We start from the raw sequence: 18,677 nt of genomic DNA, 5'->3' as shown, positions 1-18,677 counted from the left end.
TATTGAAGTCCCCCATAAGAAGCATTCCTTGTGATTGGGAAACTTGCACTTGCGTTTGAAGAATGTGTCATCTACCTTATCCTCCTGGTCTGTACATTTTTACAGAATTATTTTCCGATTGTTAACTGTATGTATTCATTTTTATATTCTACTCCTTAATTTAGCAATGGAGGACTATCTTTTCTGCCATATTGCTTTCTTTGTACCATTGTTTATTGTTTGTCGATCAGATCCTATTTATGAAACTCTTAAGTTTGCTGGTTAGAATTTTGGCTAATCATGTGACAGGTTAAGCTTGTTCTCTTTGGGCTGGGGAACATAAAAGAATTACTAAACAGACTTGAAGTACCCTGTCACTTATTTATAATCACACAATCCCCACCCCCCACCCCCGCCTTCAGCTCTATTTTTTGGATGCCTGTAGCCATTGCTGTAGGGGGCTTTGTTGATTTTCATCATGTGTTTAGTCATTTACCCCAGTTAGAATATGATGTCAAATTTGCTTATGCTCCCTTGACTGCTGTCATTTTAATCCGTTATTTCTATGTACAAGTATGTTGTTTCTGATATTCATGAGCTAGTTAAGAGAATTGTTGGTCACAATGTTGGACTGTATGTATTGGCTTCCAGCTGATATTTTACACTCTGGAAAACTTGACCCCCTTTCTTACCTTGCATAGTATGTTTAGTGATGGCTTGTCCAAGCTGATTTTGAAGTTCTTTCTCATGATAGTGATAAGATTACTTTGCTGCATGTGTTGTTTTAACATTCATTTACTTCATGTTTTACCATCTTCCAGTACTTTTTACTTTAAATCAATCTCCAAAGCTTTCAAAGTATTTAGTATTGTTATGGGTAATGATCTTTAAGTTGCAGTGTGTCATCTTAAACTCCTAGATATGCACATTTAGCATCTCAGACTAAACACTTTCATAAGTGCTGATTCTACCAATTTTACTATTCTTGTTCCTGTGTTGAAGCCTGCAGTTAATATCTGATGTAATGAGATATCAGATCAGCCTTTTGCTTCCATGTGTACACTGTTAGAGACAACCTTACCAATGTGATGACCTTGCCAGAGAGCTTTCCTTTTTTTTTAAAGATATGATTAATAATATCTCGGAATGGAATGCTCTATTTTATTAAACTTATTCCACTGGGAGGCTTTTTCTAGTGCTGGTTTACATTGTATATGACACATTCATACTAGTTCGGATGTTGTAGTGAATGTAAGAGGAACCTTAATAAGGTAACAGCCATTCTCACACCCATTTACTGGAAGTACACCATTATTGAAAGCAAGTTTTCTGTTTGTCAGGGCCTCATATTTGAAATTGTATGTCTTTTTTAATGCTTTTTAATCCATCATGATATTAAACCCTTTGAATGTTATGTTTTAAACATTTTGCTTAAAATTAGACCTCTAATGAAATGACATATTCTGTGTGTCCTGTGATTCTCAAGGGGCTCATTCTCAGTGTGAATTGCTGTCGTCTTTCTATACCTCTTTTGAGTCGAATGCATTAGTGACTTAAGGTCTTGGCAAATTTTAAAATCTGTATTAACATAGTGCTGTCCAGTACATGCTGCATTATGAACTCCAAGCAGTTTTATTTCAAGGCCTTTTGCTTCCATGTGTACACTAGGAAAGAAGCATTGGAGATTTTGGAGAGATGACAAAATTACAGAGCCTACAGCACTTCCAAATTTAGCAGTTTCTTGGTAGCTGTGCTTGTTGGTGGGACATGTAGGAGTGGGATATTCAAAATCTTTTAGTATTAGGCTAAAATCCAATCCCATTGAAATTGATGATAACACTCCTACTGAAGTGTGTGTGTATGTGTGTTAAAGTCAACATCTAAGTGCTTTTGAAAATTCTCTCTAAAATATAGGTTACTCTGGCAAGTATCTATTTTTCAGTGATATTTTCGCATAGGGATATTTGCTTGTCAGAAAAAATGAAGACTATTACTTTTGACCATAACCAACAGCCTATCTTCAACTCATTCAGACTTATTTTTCCAAACATGCCTGGGTTACACTAGTGCAGGGCATTTTTGATCACTTTGGGACTAATTCTAGCACCCTTACTCATATGAAGCTGCATAATTTAAGTGTTTTAGCAAAAGAGTGGGTGAGACTTTCTTCATAGCCGATTATAATTAACTAAACTTAATCCCAGATATCTTCTTTTTTCTGCAATAGCGTTCCTGACAATTTTATCTTAGGGATTTTGTTTGAACTGGCACTAAACTATAAAAGAGGGCAGGGGAGTTTCTAGGGGAAAGTAGTTGTAATTGTGTTTGTATGTATGAGGAAGTATAAATTCAGGAGATCTGCCGTTTGAATAATCTTGTCTTATTTATTGTACTATCCCTTGTTGTTTAAAGTTCATAGAAGGTGCCCAGTTATCTTTTGGTAACATTTTTAAAAAGATTCTGGGGTATATGAGTGTATATTTAAATTAATTTTAAGACTGGAAAGCTTCTCAAAATAAAGATTACATTGTGTACCTGAGATGCAGAATTTAGGGGAAAAATCAGGGTTATCATTAAGTGCCCCAACCTAGGCTCCTACACCCAAATTTGAGGACCTGATTTTTGAGCTGTTTTACATCTGCACTTTCTGGCTATAAAACTCAGATTTGATTCTTTCAGTCCAGATAACCAGGACTGGTTGTGCTTACAATTGTCATGATTCCTTTTTTATCGTCATTTTTTCATTCTTCATTCGTGTGATGATTTCTAATTGAGCTCTGCTATTACTGTCTTTAAACTCCAAAAAGCGGACTTAAGCGTTATGCTGTGAATCAGAGCATTCTGAAAATACTCTGTGAAAATCCAGTGGTTCTGTGCCAGCTTATTCTAAATAGGATGCAATATTTGAAAGGTAAGAGTCTTTTATAATAGGCAGTCCTTTTAGTGAGAATTCTGCAGAGGAATGATGGTAAGAGTACTTTATAGGGTGAACTTTTCTAAGCAGGTATATAAGGTGCATTATTCAAGGTAACCACTGTATTCCCCCTATATGACTTAGGAAAGAAAGGTAAAGCAGAGCAGGGGCTGGCAACCTTTTCAAGCTACAGGCAGGAACAACCCAGCTCCAGTCTGGTGTAAGCTGGTGGCTTCAGCGGTGCATCAGCAGCAGGTTGGTGCAGGGGGGATTGCTTGCATCAATGCTGGGGCCAGGCAGCTGGCAGCTGTACTAGTACTGCTGCCACTTTTCCCAGCCTCCCACTCCCTGGCTGCAGCTTCCAGGTGGAAGGGAGCTGTGTGGGGGCTGAGTAGCTGGGAACTGCACCAATGCTGCTGCTACTGCCTCACCTCCTTGGCCCCTCACTCCCTAGCTGCAGTTCAGGCACAGCTTCCAGCTGGTGGGGAGCTGTGTACACACTGTTGCTGCTTTCTCCTACCCTACCCCCCTTCCTGGCTAAATGGCAGGTGCACCTAGGAGCTGCCCAGCTCTAGCTCAGTTGTCCACCTGCTGGAAGCTGTGCTTGCACTACATCTGGGGAATGGGCAATATGGGGGGTGGAGGGGAAGAGAAAGGTGGTGAGGTGGGTACAGCTTCCAGCTGCCCAACACCAACCTGGGTACAGGTATGCACAGAGCAAAGGTTTCTGTCTCTGCAGGCCAGATGCAGCCTGCGCGCTGAATGTTGCTGACCCCTGCTGTAGAGTATCAGTGATGAGTTTTGTACTGCACACTTGACTTTTGAACCCTCAGTGCTTTGAGCAATGGGCTCTGAATCATAGAAAGTCAGGATGGGAAGGAACCTCAGGAGGTCATCTAGTCTGACCCCCTGCTCAAGGCAGGACTGTTCCCAACTAGATCATCCATTGCCCATTGAAAATGAATGAATTTGGGGAATGTAAATCAACCTGATTTTTCTATGGCATGTTTATACTCTCCTACTCTGTTTAATAAAATAACAAGAAAACAAATAATACAAGTGGAGCCCCTGGTAGTTTGTAATGTGCTCCTGTGTATACACTTAGGAAGTCGAGAACAAAAGAAAGAAGCAAATATTAGCAGTTGGAGGAATGTAATTAAAATAGATGAGGGCCATGTAGGGTTTGGAAAATAACTGCACCTGGGTTAGTAAAGTGCCAATAAATCTTTTGAAAGTGACAGTAAAGTTGGAATTAGTGATGTCCCCCAAAAGGTGAGGGGGAGTGGGGGGGGGCAGGCTTATGTGGAGCACTTACAACTGAAAGCTCTCCTGACCTCTCTGACTCTTTGCAGTCAAACAGCTCTGAGTTTCATTTGAGGCATGATCATGCTTGATCATGCTTGAATTGTTTCCTGATAGTATGTAGAGAGAAGAAGGATGAGCTTGGCTGGATTTATCTTAACTGCAACTGAACCAAAGCTCTCCAACAGGGTGAAATAATGGCAAAGCAGTAAAACCATGTATTGGTTTGTTGTGTTGGGTGTTTTATCCTACTTCCCTTTACCTTCTCATTCACCTGCGCTCTGCTAGTTGATAAATATTGCAACCATATAGCTCAATGTGTAGAAAGTTTTGAGATCAGATGCGAGGTTTGTTTGTGAATAAATCCTTGAAGATTTCTTTCTTTTGTATGACTAACTTGAAGTAACAATGAAAAGTCCGGTTTAAGGTTAGTTAACCAGTCTAATGCTCTTGAGGAAAAGGAATGCATCTCTGCAATGTCACCATCAAATTTGTATAGAGGGCAGAGTGTTGTTATGTGGTCCAAAGTTTCATCGGGATTGCTAATCACATTTTGTAGAACTCCTAATACACTATCAGGTGACCACAGCGACCGTGCCCAGTTTGGATCTGATTTGGAGCCTTCCATTTTCTTCGTGGAAGGTCAAAACCAAGAGGCTTTATTGTTGGGTTGGAAATTAGATGTTTATTCTGATTGGTGGTTTTATTCCATGCTTTTCTTCAAGCTACTGCACTGTCGTGTCCTACAAGGGCTTAAAGAAAAAGAATGCATCTGACTTTGCTAGACTACCCACTTGTGGATGTATCTGTACAAATTTGAAAAGCTGGGCAGATACACCCTAAAAATAAAACATAAGTAAAATATTGGAGGTTGTACTAACAAGTCTTCCTTAATTTATGTTCCAGTTATGTTTGTTAGACATGTCAGCTGCACTAACCTGTTTGATCTTGTCTCCACCTCTTATGTTTGATGGAGGTGTCACCCAGTGTAAATAACTAGTGTTCTAATTTTCTGGCTCATTTGCCTTAATATCCTTAGTCATTAGTCCTGTTTTTGGTAGAAAGGATTGGTTAGAAACACATAAATGGCATTTTCATTTTGGCGGATGAATTGAAAACCTAACCTGAGGCTCTCAGTGAGGTGAATTGACTCAGATTATCTTTTTTCAACTAGACAATATCAAATGTATTGGCTGATAACTGGCAACTTGTGTGTTCTTGGGGGAAGGTGATTTGTTGATGGGAAGAGTTTGGCTTTTTGGACAGAAAAGAATTTGGTCTGTTTTTCATTTTAAGACAACATCTAGGACTAGATTGTGCTCCTTTTTGGTATGTGACAGAGCACAGCATAAGTTAAAAATTCCATTTCCATGCAGATTTTGTGCTTTTGACAAAACACACACAAATATCAAATTTTCCATGGAAGAAAGTTCAGGAAAAATATTTCATGTTGATCAAACATTGTATTTTGAGCTTTGCTTTTCTGAAATTTTATATGCTGTAATACAAAAAAGCAGCAATTGAAAAAATCATTAAAAATGTGAAATGGATTTTGTTCCAAAAACTAAATAAAATTCTGCCAAGGTAGAAAGTTTAGTTTTTGAGTTTTCCTCAGAAGTTAAGCTTGATGATATCAACATGGTGTCACAAGACGGGTTTTGTTTTAAACAAAACTACAACCTGTGTTGGGAAAATGGCTGTGTTTTTAAGTTTTTCCAACCTACTCTTCTGAACAGGAAATTAATCCACAATCAAGTCCCATTAATGACAGACGACATGGCCTGAATCCCAGAGTTGAGAATCACTCAAGACACAGCAAAGAAAAATGCTTGTGCACTAAGGAGAAGGGATTTGTCAGCTGCTGATTCTGACTGATAGGATTGATTTAGCATTTCTATTTCAGTAGTGCCTGAAGGTCTCAACTGTATCGGCCTCCATTTGTGCTGGGCACATGCAGACATATAATAAAATGACAGTTCCTGTTCTGAAGATCTTACACTACAAAAGATGAAATGTAACAGGTGGACAGGGATAGATAAAAAAGCCTGGATGAGCTGAGGATGCATATTTCTCCACCAGTCAGTAGGAGCGATCACAGCCTTGACCTGTCAGGGTGTAGTTTTATCCCTGAAGAAAGAGGTGAGTTTCAAAGAAGGGCTGCCCTGCATTCATATGAAGAGCGATTTATTTTTATCTAAAACTGTTCTGTTTATATTTTATCTGTTGCCCTCCCTTCTGCCTTACCTTTCTAGCGCAAGCTTCAGCACTGTTGATCACTAACAGAAATACAGTTAAGCCCACTACTTTCAGGCCCAGGTGCCTTCTCGACTTGCTTGTCTTTGATACATGCATGCAAAGGGCAACACTGAATGAGCTGGAAGCAGACTGCAAGCAGTAATTCCAGAATCAGAACTGCAGAGCCATTCATAATCTGTCTTTCTCCTTTCCTCGTAATTATCTTCACTACACATGAGAGCAGAAAACTCCCTCAAGCCTCATTGTGAATCATTTAGAATTCCAATTGGGATTTAAAAACTCTTGAAATCTGAGTGGGTGGCTCCGCATTCGAGCTGATGGATGTTACCCTGGGCTGTGCCCCCCTGTAGACCAGGAGAAGGCCCACGCAAGCCTTTTATGAAAGAGCTGCATCCTCTTTGTTTTGAATAGTGGATTTGCTCCCTACTTCAGCTAATTAGTAACTAGCGTGTTTGCAACGGTGTGGGGTAATGGTGTTTTATTGAAATGCTAATTCCTTTTGGATATACTGATTTACTTTGGCTCTTAATTTTTCTTTAAATATAAGAGGGGCCCCATTCATCATTGCTTTCTCTTTCTGTACTTTTTCTGTTTTATACCCACATGCTCTGCTTTCTCCCCTGGGATCCCAAAAGCATTGTTTTGTTATCAGTATAGAATTGCACATGGGATGGATCAACTCCATAAGGCTTTTATTTTACAGGATCACGCTTTCATTTTTGTTGCAAAACAAAATTATTTGTTGTTCTTCCCTTGTCACCCATTCCCCACCAGACTGCCTTCCTATTAAACCAGCCCGCAGCCATAAGCAGAGTAATGTAAGAGGGTCCATTGGTACATTAAAGAGCCAGAGGAATCACACTGATGGAACAGAAATGGGATGACATCACTGTCTGATGGATTTTACTGTGGCAGCTGCATAGGGACCTCAGTATATCAAAGAGCTGATAAATGAAGCACATAATTCAAAGTAAAACTGCTGAATGCTCTTACACCATTGTTATAAGCTATTTCTATAGGAGATGAGAGCATAGCAGTTTGGAGTGGCTGAAGGAGCTCAGTTCACCTGGGCAAAACACTCTGAGGTTTGGTATTTCATTTCTGCAGCCTTTTGGGCCGTGTGAACTGCCCTGTTCACTAAATGTAAACCACTTTTCCTTTGCCCACTCCACATCACAATTGGGAATCAACAGCAGTTTCTGGTCTGTTGGGACTGGGGAAATGATGTCCTTAGCTCTGCATTCATTTGCTTTGTGAGTATAAATCAGACTTGAAATGTTATTTCAGTGCTGTACTTTAAATGTAACATTATAAATAGGCAAATTAAGCAGGTGGCTGTGGTACCCCCAAACAGCTGTTCTCAGACATCCTTCCAGTACTCAAAAATCAAATCCCCTTTGTGCTTAATTTTCATTCATCTGCTTCCATTTGAAGCAGGAATGATTCCCTAAGAATGCTCGGCCTTGAACACAATCAATAACCATCACAGATTCGGTTCCTTTCCCCTCGTGAAAGAAGTTATAGTCCTCTGGCAGTGAAAATTAATCTCCTAATGTTATTTAGAAAGCTTCTTTTTAACTCAGTTCAACAGCCACCCAAAGTTCACTATCCAACTTTGGGCCAGATGTTTTATTGAAGTAAATAAGCATGGCTACAGGGAAGTCAGTGGACCTGTCTGGATTAACACCAGCTGAGGATCTTATCCATCTGATTCCAAGGGATGGGTGAATCTCAGTTATTGAGGCCATTCCAGATTTTAGGCCATGTTTCTGCAGCCTTTGGCAGACACTCTGCTTTAGAAGTTAACTGTATTTTTCTTTATGAAGGCAAAGAGAGGCATGAAATGGAGCAAGTGAAAAAAATAATAATTAGGCTATCTTAATTGGGTAGGCAGAATGTGTTTTAAAAAGTCTGTCTAGGAGCTGCAGTAAAAAAAATAAAGCCCTTAATATGCACTAATTCTTAGGATTTAGGTTGTACACAGGGGCCTCTTCTATTTGGAAAGCAAAGTATTCTGTAGACATTAGGCGCTTGTCCACAGAAAGCATAAATGGCCTTGTAGATAAGGCACTGGCCTGGAGGTTTGCTTTGCCTGAGGTCCTTTCTAACCTTAGGCAAATAATTTAATCTCTATTTCCATTTCCCATCTGTGAGAGTGGGATGATGATCCTCTTCCCCCTTCTCCCCCCCTCCCCCATCATCTCTTGGTTCTGTTGTTTGCCTAGATTGTTAACTTTACAAGTAAAAGCTTCTTTCTCTTTATGGGCATGTATTGTATAGGGTATATATGCACAACACAGCCCTAAGATCAGGTGAGGTTTTAGGGCTACTGTAATTTAAATCATATTGTAATAACAGTACAGTTAGGCAGTGGCTATAGCCATTATAAAGACAAAGACACTAGCCAGATCCAAGAGACTTGCTTGAGTGAGGTCATGAAGTGAGCTGGGGATGGAAGATACATAATCATGATCATCATAAATTTACATTTGATTTTCCCGTTCACCATGGCCATGAGAAAGGGACTGGTATAAACTGTGCTGCCCCAAGAGCAGCGCTGGTGGAGCAGTTTCCCAGTGCTTCTCTACAGAACAAGGTAAGGGATTAATTTGTTACAGTCCCTGAGTAGAGCACAGCATGTTCTTGCTTCCTTTCCTTATGTAGCTTTTAATGCTGTAGAGCAGAGGTTCCCAATTTTTTTTTTATTGTGTACCTTCTTCTAGATTTACCAGCTGCCCACCAGCACACATCTTATAATCTAACCTTTAAATGCCAATTATTATTATAATGACAATTATATGTGCCATTACACAGGTCCGCCAGGGGTATGCATGCCGCAGTTAGGGTGGGAACCCCTGGTGTAGAGAGAACTCCATAACTCTTTTCTTAGCCTTAAGAAAGCCAGGAGGCCAGACTGTCTTTTCCCTTGATGCTTCTCTACTGTTACTAACCTATTTATTTGAGCTTCATTTTTATTCACATCTCCCATATACAATCTTCTTCTGTACTGTCTGCTGACAGGGCAGTATAACTGGGGGTAGCTGTGTTTGTTGCTGTCCTGAGTTTGCATGGTTCTTGGTAAGCCCTTCTCTGCTCACAGGTTGGGATATTTGCTGGTGGGGCTCAGACCCCTGTACCCTTCTCTTCCCAGTGCTGCTTGTTCTGGATTTAGGAGTCTGCAGACTGGTTTATGCAAGTCTTTTCTCTTCTCTCTAGGCAGTGTCTGCTTCCCAACTTAGAAGAATATCTTCTAAGCTAGCATGACAGAGTTATCCATTTGCTTTAGTATTTTTATGACATAAATCCCAAGCTCAGGCTCAGACTCATAGCAATAGAAAGCTGCATTTTGACACTTGCACAAGAAGCCTATGTAGTAAATCATGGCATCTATCCCTCCCCATACTCTGTACAGTAAGATTTGTGCCTGAATTTAGTGGAATTCATCTGGACAGCCACATAAAATATGGAGAAATCTGCTTAAAATTAATTGGATACAGTTTGGAGGCTTGATTTTTGGGGAATGTTTTTTGGGGGGTTTCTTGTTTTGTTTTTTTTTTTGGTTTTTTTTTACTGCTCTCTGATTTTCAGTTAAATTATTAGGTTTTGAGGAGAAAAAAGTAAAAGGCCAGCTGTGGCCACATCAGTGCATTTGAGTGTTAGATGGAAACAAGCATTTGGTGAGGAGGGGGAAAGGAGACATCAAGGCCAATCTGCTTGTTGTACAGCTTAATATAGGCCTGTCCAGTAGTTCCTGTGCGCTCAGTGAAAGTTACAGGGGGAAAAAACTCATATGCCATTTTAACAGTTTATATCAACCCTTCTCAAAAGATTTTTTTGTGAGTGTGTCTATAGTGCTTACTGCCTTTCTCCTTGACCTGGTTTGTGCTGTAGATGTAAATTCTTTACATTAAAAACCTTCACTTCTCTATTGCTTTGACTGATTTCTAGTGCTCTGGGTCACTTCTTATTTTAGGTAATCAGCTTTCAGGGTTCTCCCCTCAGTAAACTATTTCAAAGCAAATGATTAGTAATAACCATTGTGTTTCATTTTTTCTCCTGGTATCTTGAACATCAGTGATTTTGATTAAATGTCCCTAAAATTCTCCATGGATTATTTTTCATCCTGGAATAAGAACCTGAAATTTCCTCCATGATTATGAGCAGCAGAGTTCTTTGTAGTTTACCAGTATCTTGCTTCTCTGTTTTTCAGTTAATCTTTAGCAACTGCATGTAATATGCAATACTATTTTTTTGAGATTGCAAAGAAAACTGATGAGGCTGATCTGTAGACCAAAATTAAGCAAGGCCAGCTAAGGAAAACACATAAAATGAGCAAGAGGTTTAATAGAACATTTTGAATTTTAAAAATGAACCTTTCCTTTCAGTTTTGGGATTTTTCTCCTTTTTCATTTTAGCCAGATCATAGAACTGGGAAAGTCTGGGAAAAATCAGAAAGCTCTAAAGGTGTCAGGAAACATTTTTCAGACTGACAATTATACTCTAGGTAATGAAACTATCATAGAACATATAGAAAGTAAAAAACAATGGAACCCTGCAGGAAGCAATAATGTCTCATGCTAATGGAGACTGAATCAAGGAGGAATTTTTAGCTAAAAGGTATTCATCACTGTGCAAAATAGTTAGTTGTTTTTGGAAGTTTAACATACAACACAAATTTGCCGAGAAATTCATTCATTAATGACCACATTAGGTATCACACACTTTATGCCAGGAGTTCTCAAATAGTGGTATGTGTACCACTGGCAATATGTGAATCAGTTTTAAAAATTGTATTAACAAAATAAAAATCCTGATTTAAATGATGAAGGTGGCACACCAAGTACTTCTGAGTTTTTACATGTGGTATGCTGCATCTCAGTCCCAGAACTGCTGTTAAGGCAGCATGTGTTATTGGAGTACATTCAACAGGGAGCTTGTAGGTTACATATTAAAAAAATGGCAATGTCATAATGGGACTATGATGGTTTTTATCAAACGTATTTTAAAATGTCAAATGCTTGGCCAGTTAAATATTTCTCCAGCAAGCTGTACTTCAATCATAAGGGTGTAATCTCCCCATGCATATAATTTCCATTGATAGTATTTGAAGATTCAAGTGCAGATAATCAATAGATCTTTGTCCTGTTGCAATTATGTATGAAAGTCAATACATTTTCATTCAAAGAGTGAATAATCAAGATACTTCATTTAGGTCTGATACATGCTTCAGTCATTTTGAGATAGAATAAATGTTTTTCTGACAACTAAAATAATGAATTTTCATGCTACATGAATAGAAATGACTGTTATGAAATCCTGACGAAACATGCTGTACAACAGAAGTATTGACAGACTGGTGCTGCAGTAGGTGTTGTGGTCTCTGTGGGTGTGTCCCGATGAGTGTGCATGTGTGGTTGTGGTGCTGCAAACTGCACATGGTACATGTGCACCCATTCACTGCACTGGAAATTTGCAGCATAGCACCAAAATTTGACAATGGAAGATCCTGGGATTAAAAACAAAACAAAACAAAACACCTACTTCATAAAGTGGCATGGTGCATGTGGCAGCAGTGTGCACTGCCAGAAATGCTCTGGCTGCCAGTTAGGCTCTGAGCTGCTGGATTGTTGCTGACACTGTCCCAGGAGGCCCCCAGGACCTCAGGTAAGGCTGCTGAGGTCTACCCCACTGAAACAATCTGTGCTGCTATTTTTGCCACAGCAACTGCACTTCCCTGCATGGGTAATAAAGGACTGCATTTCTGGAGTATTGCCTGGGAATTGTAGGACCAGATCCTCAGCTGGTATAGATTGGTATAGCTCCATTGACTTCCCTAGGTTACAACCATGCGCACTAGCTGAAGATACTGCATCACCAAAACCAGTGGCGGCTTGGCCAGTGACATCAAAGACTGAAGGACTGTGCTTTCAATTGTATGGCTAAACCCTCACCTTTTAGACCTGTTTACCTATATGCACTACATGTGACTTGGCCTCATTCAAAACAATGCATTGGACTGAAATCCTTGGAACTGACCCTGCCCCATTAATGAGAATTTTGCCATTGACCTCAGTGGGGGAAGGATTCTCTCTTGTTCTGTAGCATACCTAATCATGGCTTGTGCTTCAAGTAACTTGGGATGATCATGGAGTAGGTCCTCAAGAAATGCATTGTGAAACATCTAGAGAGGAATAAGGTGATCAGGAGAGCCAGCATGGATTCACCAACCGCAAGTCATGCCTGACCAGTGTGATTTCCTTGTATGATAAAGTGACAGGCTCTGTGGATACAGGGATAGCACTGGTTGTGCCTTTGGCGAGGCTTTTGGCACTGTCTCCTGTAACAGTGACAGTAACAAGCTAAGAAATACAGCCTGAATGAAAGTACTGTAGGGTGGATACGTAACTGGTTGGATCATCTTGCTCAGCTAGTAGTCTTTGATGGCTCAGTGTTTTGTTGGGAGGAGGTATCAAGTGGGTATCAAGGTATCATGCCTCACCTAGAGTACTAGGTCCAGTTTTGCACCTCACACTTCAAGAAGGATGGGGACCAATTGGAGAGAGGCCAGCACAGAGCAACAAAAAATGATTAGGAACCTAGGAAGCAAGACTTATGAGGAAAGACTGAAAAACTAGAGTTATTTAGTGTGGAGAAGAGAAGACTGAGGCAGATTTTGATTAAAGCCTTCAAATACCTCATTATAGAGAGGATGGAGATGTGCTTTTCTCTGTAGCCATAGAGAAAAGGACTAAGAGAAAGGACCTTAAGCCTGAGCAGAGGAAATTTAGTTGAATATGATGTTATCTGTAGTGCAGTCAGTAAAAGTGCTACTGAAGTCCAGAGAGCGATCTTTTTTTCTTAATTTCATTCAGTTCTAGCAATAACATTAGATCCATTAAATTATTCTTCTATAAGGTATGATTTTTTCTGCATAGTCTTTGATGTCTTCATTGTCTCATCTCCCTTACCTTTTTTCAGATTTAAAGATCATTGGGGTATGCTTCTTTGTCTTATAAACTGTCTAGATTACCAGCAGTTGCTAATCAAAATAAAAATGCCAATCAGTATTTGTCCAAATAAAAGCAATGTTGCCTTATCAGAGCATCAGGTAAATGAAATAATCTGAGTTAAAGAATCAGAAAACATGCATGTATTATCTTTCAAATGCATGGGATATATATGTAAGTGGTCAGGACACAGTACTTGAGGCTGAAATGTATTTGGTAAAAACAAACTAATAAAATAAAAATTAACCTTTTGAGGGTCTTATAATTAATAATTCTGTTCTCTAAAGCAGATTGGTAACTTTTTCTTTGTGTGTGAGAAGCATAAATGTAATTTTTATGCTGTTATGATATCCTCTCAGTGTTTTCCAATGATCTCAGAACTGGGTTTAGGATTTCAGCACTTGTTTTATTTAATGGGAGAAGATAGCCTTCTCAAAGGTTTGGCTTCATTCATGGGCAACTTAATCTGGATGTTGGTAGTACCCTCCTATCCTCCTGTGGTAGTACTGGATATTCAAAGACAAGCACATGCTGAAATCCAAAGTGTTATTAAGCACTTCATGTAAAATAAATTGTAAAGGCATTGGATCTAGGCAAAGAATTTGTCAACTTGTCAAAAGTTTTAAAATGCCTTCAATTATATGAGTTTAAAATAAAATGGAATCATAGAAAATTAGGGCTGGAAGGGACCTCAGGAAGTCATCTACTCCAACCCCCTGATCAAAGCAGGACCACCCTCAACTAGGTCATCCCAGCCAAAGCTTTGTCTACCAGTCTTAAAAACCTCCAAGGATGGAGAATCCACCACCTCTCTCAGTAACCTGTGAGTCCTTTACTACCCTCCTTGTCCAGTTTTCCCTAATATCTAACCCAAACTTCTCTTGCTGCAACTTGAGACCATTGACCATCTGCCACCATTGAGAACAGTCTAGCTCCATCCTCTTTCGAACCCCACTTCAGGTAGCTGAAGGTTGCGATTAAATCCCCTCTCAGTCACCTCTTCTGCAGACTAAATAAACACAGTTCCCTCAGCTTCTCTTCAAAAGTCATGTGTCCCAGTCCCCTCACCATTTTCATTGCCCTATTAATCAGCTGATTCCATGAGATTAATAGTCAAGAATGCTACATTCAGGCCTGGTGTATTCTTGTGTTGCTTCATGATATGTCTGTCAGTAGAGAACAATATTCATATCACAACATCATGAGGAGAGCATACGCTCCACAGGCCAGTCTCCAGAACCAATATTCTTACTTTGTTTCTCAGCTCTAATCTTCAAAGGATGAAGATGGAAAGCTTGAGAAAGTGGGGCTCTTTCTGAAGGAATAAATATTTCTTTTATATCCTTTTCTTATTTTCTGTTCCTTGGTTACTAATCCATTTTAAAGCTTGCTGGAATTGTTCAGGCCATAAAATGAATAACCAAAAAAAATAAAACCCCATTTTTTTCTGTGAAATGTGCTGGTTTAGTCTGGTGTTTTCTTAAAATTAAACCTGTCTGCCTAATTGGGTGGCACAGCCTTTATAAATACAAAGTACTTAATTAATTGGAAAACATTACTGTTTTACACAAAGGAGCAAAAAAAGAGGGACTTCCCAGATCTGTCTCTGGAGTAGAGGAAGAAGCTAATGGATAAGTTGAATCCTTATTGTAGGGCCAAATTTTGCCTTGATTGGCACCCTGTGACTATATATGTAGACTCTTAGAGGCAAGGGATATGTTTTCCTAATTGTCTGTGTGGAGCCAAACAGCAGTAGAGTATACCATAATATAAAAAAGAATATAGAGCCTAGGTCTTTGCCGGTGTCAAACAGCAGACTCCATTGAGGATCTAGCTTTATATTTATATATATTTTTTATTTGGAAATAAGCATGTAGCACCAGATTTCAGTCTCCTTTACGTGAATGAATATCTAGAGCACGTCCATTTTCTCAGAGTAGAATGTGACCCACAAAACTGTGAAAATAGGAATAGGAAATAGCTGGTGGTACCTAACTGGCATTTCATAATGCACTGTATGGTAGATGAAGATATTTTTCTCTCATCTGGATTGTGAGCTTTCCAGACAAACTCTTGAAGCATAAGATTACTTTGAAGGATGCCAGTGTCACTTTGTAATGATCTAATACACCATAAATGACAATAAATCACCTGGCAGTTGCACTGTACAAACCATGGTTATCAAAACAAAGTAAAAAATTGGTAATGAATTCAAATCCTGGAAGTTTATACCAAAAGTACGTCTCAAAGATGAAACGGCTTAAACCACTCAGGATTTATACCTCAATCCAAACACTGGTTTGTCTTTCCTTTACTTATTTATCTGTTGGGTCAACCGTATATATTGCTTGCAAAAATTAGAAGAGGATTTGTTTTTTCACGTACATGATAGTGGCTGAGACTTCTTTTGCAGCTTTTGATTTGTTCATTTATTCCCTGATTCTGCAAACATATGGATGTCACTAAGCACATGTTCAGGGATCAGACCCAGTGATCTCTATGGGAGTGTTTGCATGTGCAAAGATGAACTTATGGGTCTGTGTTTGTGGAGTCTGGCCATAGTGAGGTGGGATTGAATAGACATGTGCATTCAACCACCCTGTCACAACATGGGTGATCCCTAAGCCATATATGCAGTGCTGTTGTTCTCTTTGCCATACCTGTTGCCTTCATGCTTGACTTCTAGCAAAGTTTGACACCTTTTGATCATGCAAAAGTAAAATAATATAAGCAAAATAATATGAAACATGAATATTTTAAAATAAGCCTATTGTAAAGCCCCAAATCAATATTTTTTCCTATCTGCTGTTATTCATGTCTGTGGTCAGCAGCCTCATTTACCCAGTCATGTGTTGTTGTTGCAGTGATCACTGATGGGCCGCTGGATAAAACGGCTCTTACAGATGATGTGGGAAGTGAGGAAGATCTATATGAGGACTTCCGGAGTTCCAGTCACCGCTATGGCCACCCTGGAGGAGGAGGAGAACAGCTTGCTATTAATGAGGTATCATGCCTGTAGATCTAAGAATTAGTGGGGAAAAGATACTGCTTCTGGCTTTTAATTATAGGGGACATCATTGCCAGCAGGGTCCTGGATAAATAGGTAAGGCATCAATTTCAAATTGCTTAGGTCAACACTTTTAGTTGTGACATTGTCCAGAGCTAGTGTTTTGGCTTTGCCTTGAGCTGCTGGATCCAGCATCAAGTGGATGCTGATATGGTGTCACATGGAACTGCAGCTCCCTTTACTTTAGTTACGAGTTCCTCTCTTCTCATATATTTTTTAGGGAATAAGGAAATACTATATTGAGACACTCGTGTGCTGCACATTCCAGAGCTAGTGAAAATTTCTAGAGTGATCAGAAGCTTGGTGTTTTCAGTTAATGAAGACAGAAAGATGAAACTAAAACCTTGAAGTGTTGTTCTTTATACTTGTTTGAACCTCTAAACTTCAGTACAAGCATGTGTCCAGGGAAGCAATGTGTTGTTTGTGATAGTTTGGCAAAGGGCTCTTTTATTTATTTGTTTGGCATCAGTTGAATTTCTGGTATCAGATAAAAATTTATTTCTTAGTCTAACTGAAATGGTGAGTAGAAAATTAGTCAGTGGGCAGGAATGGACTACAATTTTAAGGCAGATTCAAAGCCTTTCCCAGTACGTTACAAATGGCTTCTTGCTGTGCAGTAGGCGTTTTCCTGTGTGTGAATAAATAAACAGTCCATTGAAAGAGCTAAACCTGGCCATCCTGCAGCCTCTAAAATGCTCTGGTATACGTTCCTCTTACCTTTATATGACCTCTGTCAGAGGGAAAGGCAATGATAAAAGATGTGTTATGCCTGCTCACAGCTTGGGCATGGCTGGAGTGGTGTTGGCTCAGGTGTTAAGCCTCTGTCAGATAGAGGTGTAATGCTTCTGGGGGGTGAGGTGCTGAGCTGCATACTCAGAACCGGTAGGTACAACCACTTCTTCTAAAAAGATGCAACACATGTTCTTTCTAGCAGCAACCTGCAGGCAAAACTTGGAGGAAGTAGAGCAATGTCAGTTGTCCCCCTCCAGCCACTTCATTATCCTGTGCTCAAGAAATTATGCTGCTGCCTTTGTGGATACCTTGTCTACACTGGAGGGAAGGAAGATACAAAAAGTATCTTCTTTTCCAGCAGTTCCCCACAGCAGTAGTCAGGATATGGCCCTTAATTTGATAATGTGGCACAAATGGATGTTATTTGAGGGAACTGTTGACATAAATTGTAAGGGAAGAAGTATAGGTGGTCTGGGTGATTTGGATACAACATTGAAGTAATTCAGTCTAGGCAGCTTTCTTCAAGCTGTGTAGATTGAACCAATAACAAACTGAACTAACGTTCAGTTTTCAATTGGGAAGGGCAGGGAGGGGCCTGCACTGATCCAGGTCAGCAGGTGGGGGTGCAAGAGCACATCTCCCAGCCTATGTGCACTGAACTGCTGTTCTGTTACAGGTTCAAACCAGTTTCTGATCACTAAACTAGTTTATGTGTAATTTTTGTCACTAGCCTAACTCTCACTGAAGATCATTATACTTGGATACCTTACTGCTATTTTCAACTAAAAAAATCCCCTCTACTTCTTACTCTTGATTTTCCCCATCTCAAATGAAGCCCTGAGAATTATTTGTTAGGACTTCACATTGTCAAAGCGTTAAAATAGTAATTTCAATAACAGGAGCCAGTGCCAATTTATTCAGTTCTGCTCTTTGAAAATTCAGACATCAAATCACATGTCTGCCTATAAATAAAATGTTAATGGTTTGGGAAACATAGACCCCAATTTTTGTACTTCTCTATTTCTGTGCTTGATAAAGCAGTGACATGGGGTGAAAAGATATGCAAGGGTGTCTGCATTTCCCTTATTCTAACATCATTTTGAGGCCCACCAGTTCCCCAGCATTAATTTAGGCAGCCTTGGGACTCTAATATCCACTACTTTTCCTACTGGATTCTGTGTACAAAGACTAATTATTTAGGTAAGCATGGAAAACTGGTTTAGGTGAAACAAAATGTGCTGCAAATCTTTCTCTTGCTCAACTTCCTGTGCTGCTATTTTCATAGATTTCATAGACATCAGGGCTGGAAGGGACCTCGGGAGATCATCGGGTCCAGCCCCCTGCCCAAAGGGCAGGAAGTCAGCTGGGGTCATAGGATCCCAGCAAGATAAGCATCCAATTTACTCCTGAAGGTGTTCAA

General features: G+C 39.7%; 1 protein-coding gene across 1 annotated transcript in view; it reads left to right on the top strand.

The window, feature by feature from the left end:
* The window catches only part of ARHGEF4 (Rho guanine nucleotide exchange factor 4), a 397,910-nt gene that overhangs the window by 321,900 nt on the left and 57,333 nt on the right, over positions 1–18,677 (top strand). Inside the window, exon 7 of the mRNA XM_019542928.1 lies at positions 16,323–16,462. Within this exon, the coding sequence (XP_019398473.1) occupies positions 16,323–16,462 (140 nt within the window). The remainder of the gene's footprint in view (positions 1–16,322; positions 16,463–18,677) is intronic.

The sequence above is a fragment of the Crocodylus porosus genome, unplaced genomic scaffold, assembly GCF_001723895.1.
Source record: "Crocodylus porosus isolate Cpor-Errol unplaced genomic scaffold, CroPor_comp1, whole genome shotgun sequence".
In the NCBI taxonomy this organism is placed as follows: Eukaryota; Metazoa; Chordata; order Crocodylia; family Crocodylidae; genus Crocodylus; species Crocodylus porosus.
This window is presented reverse-complemented; position numbering and strand designations above follow the sequence as displayed.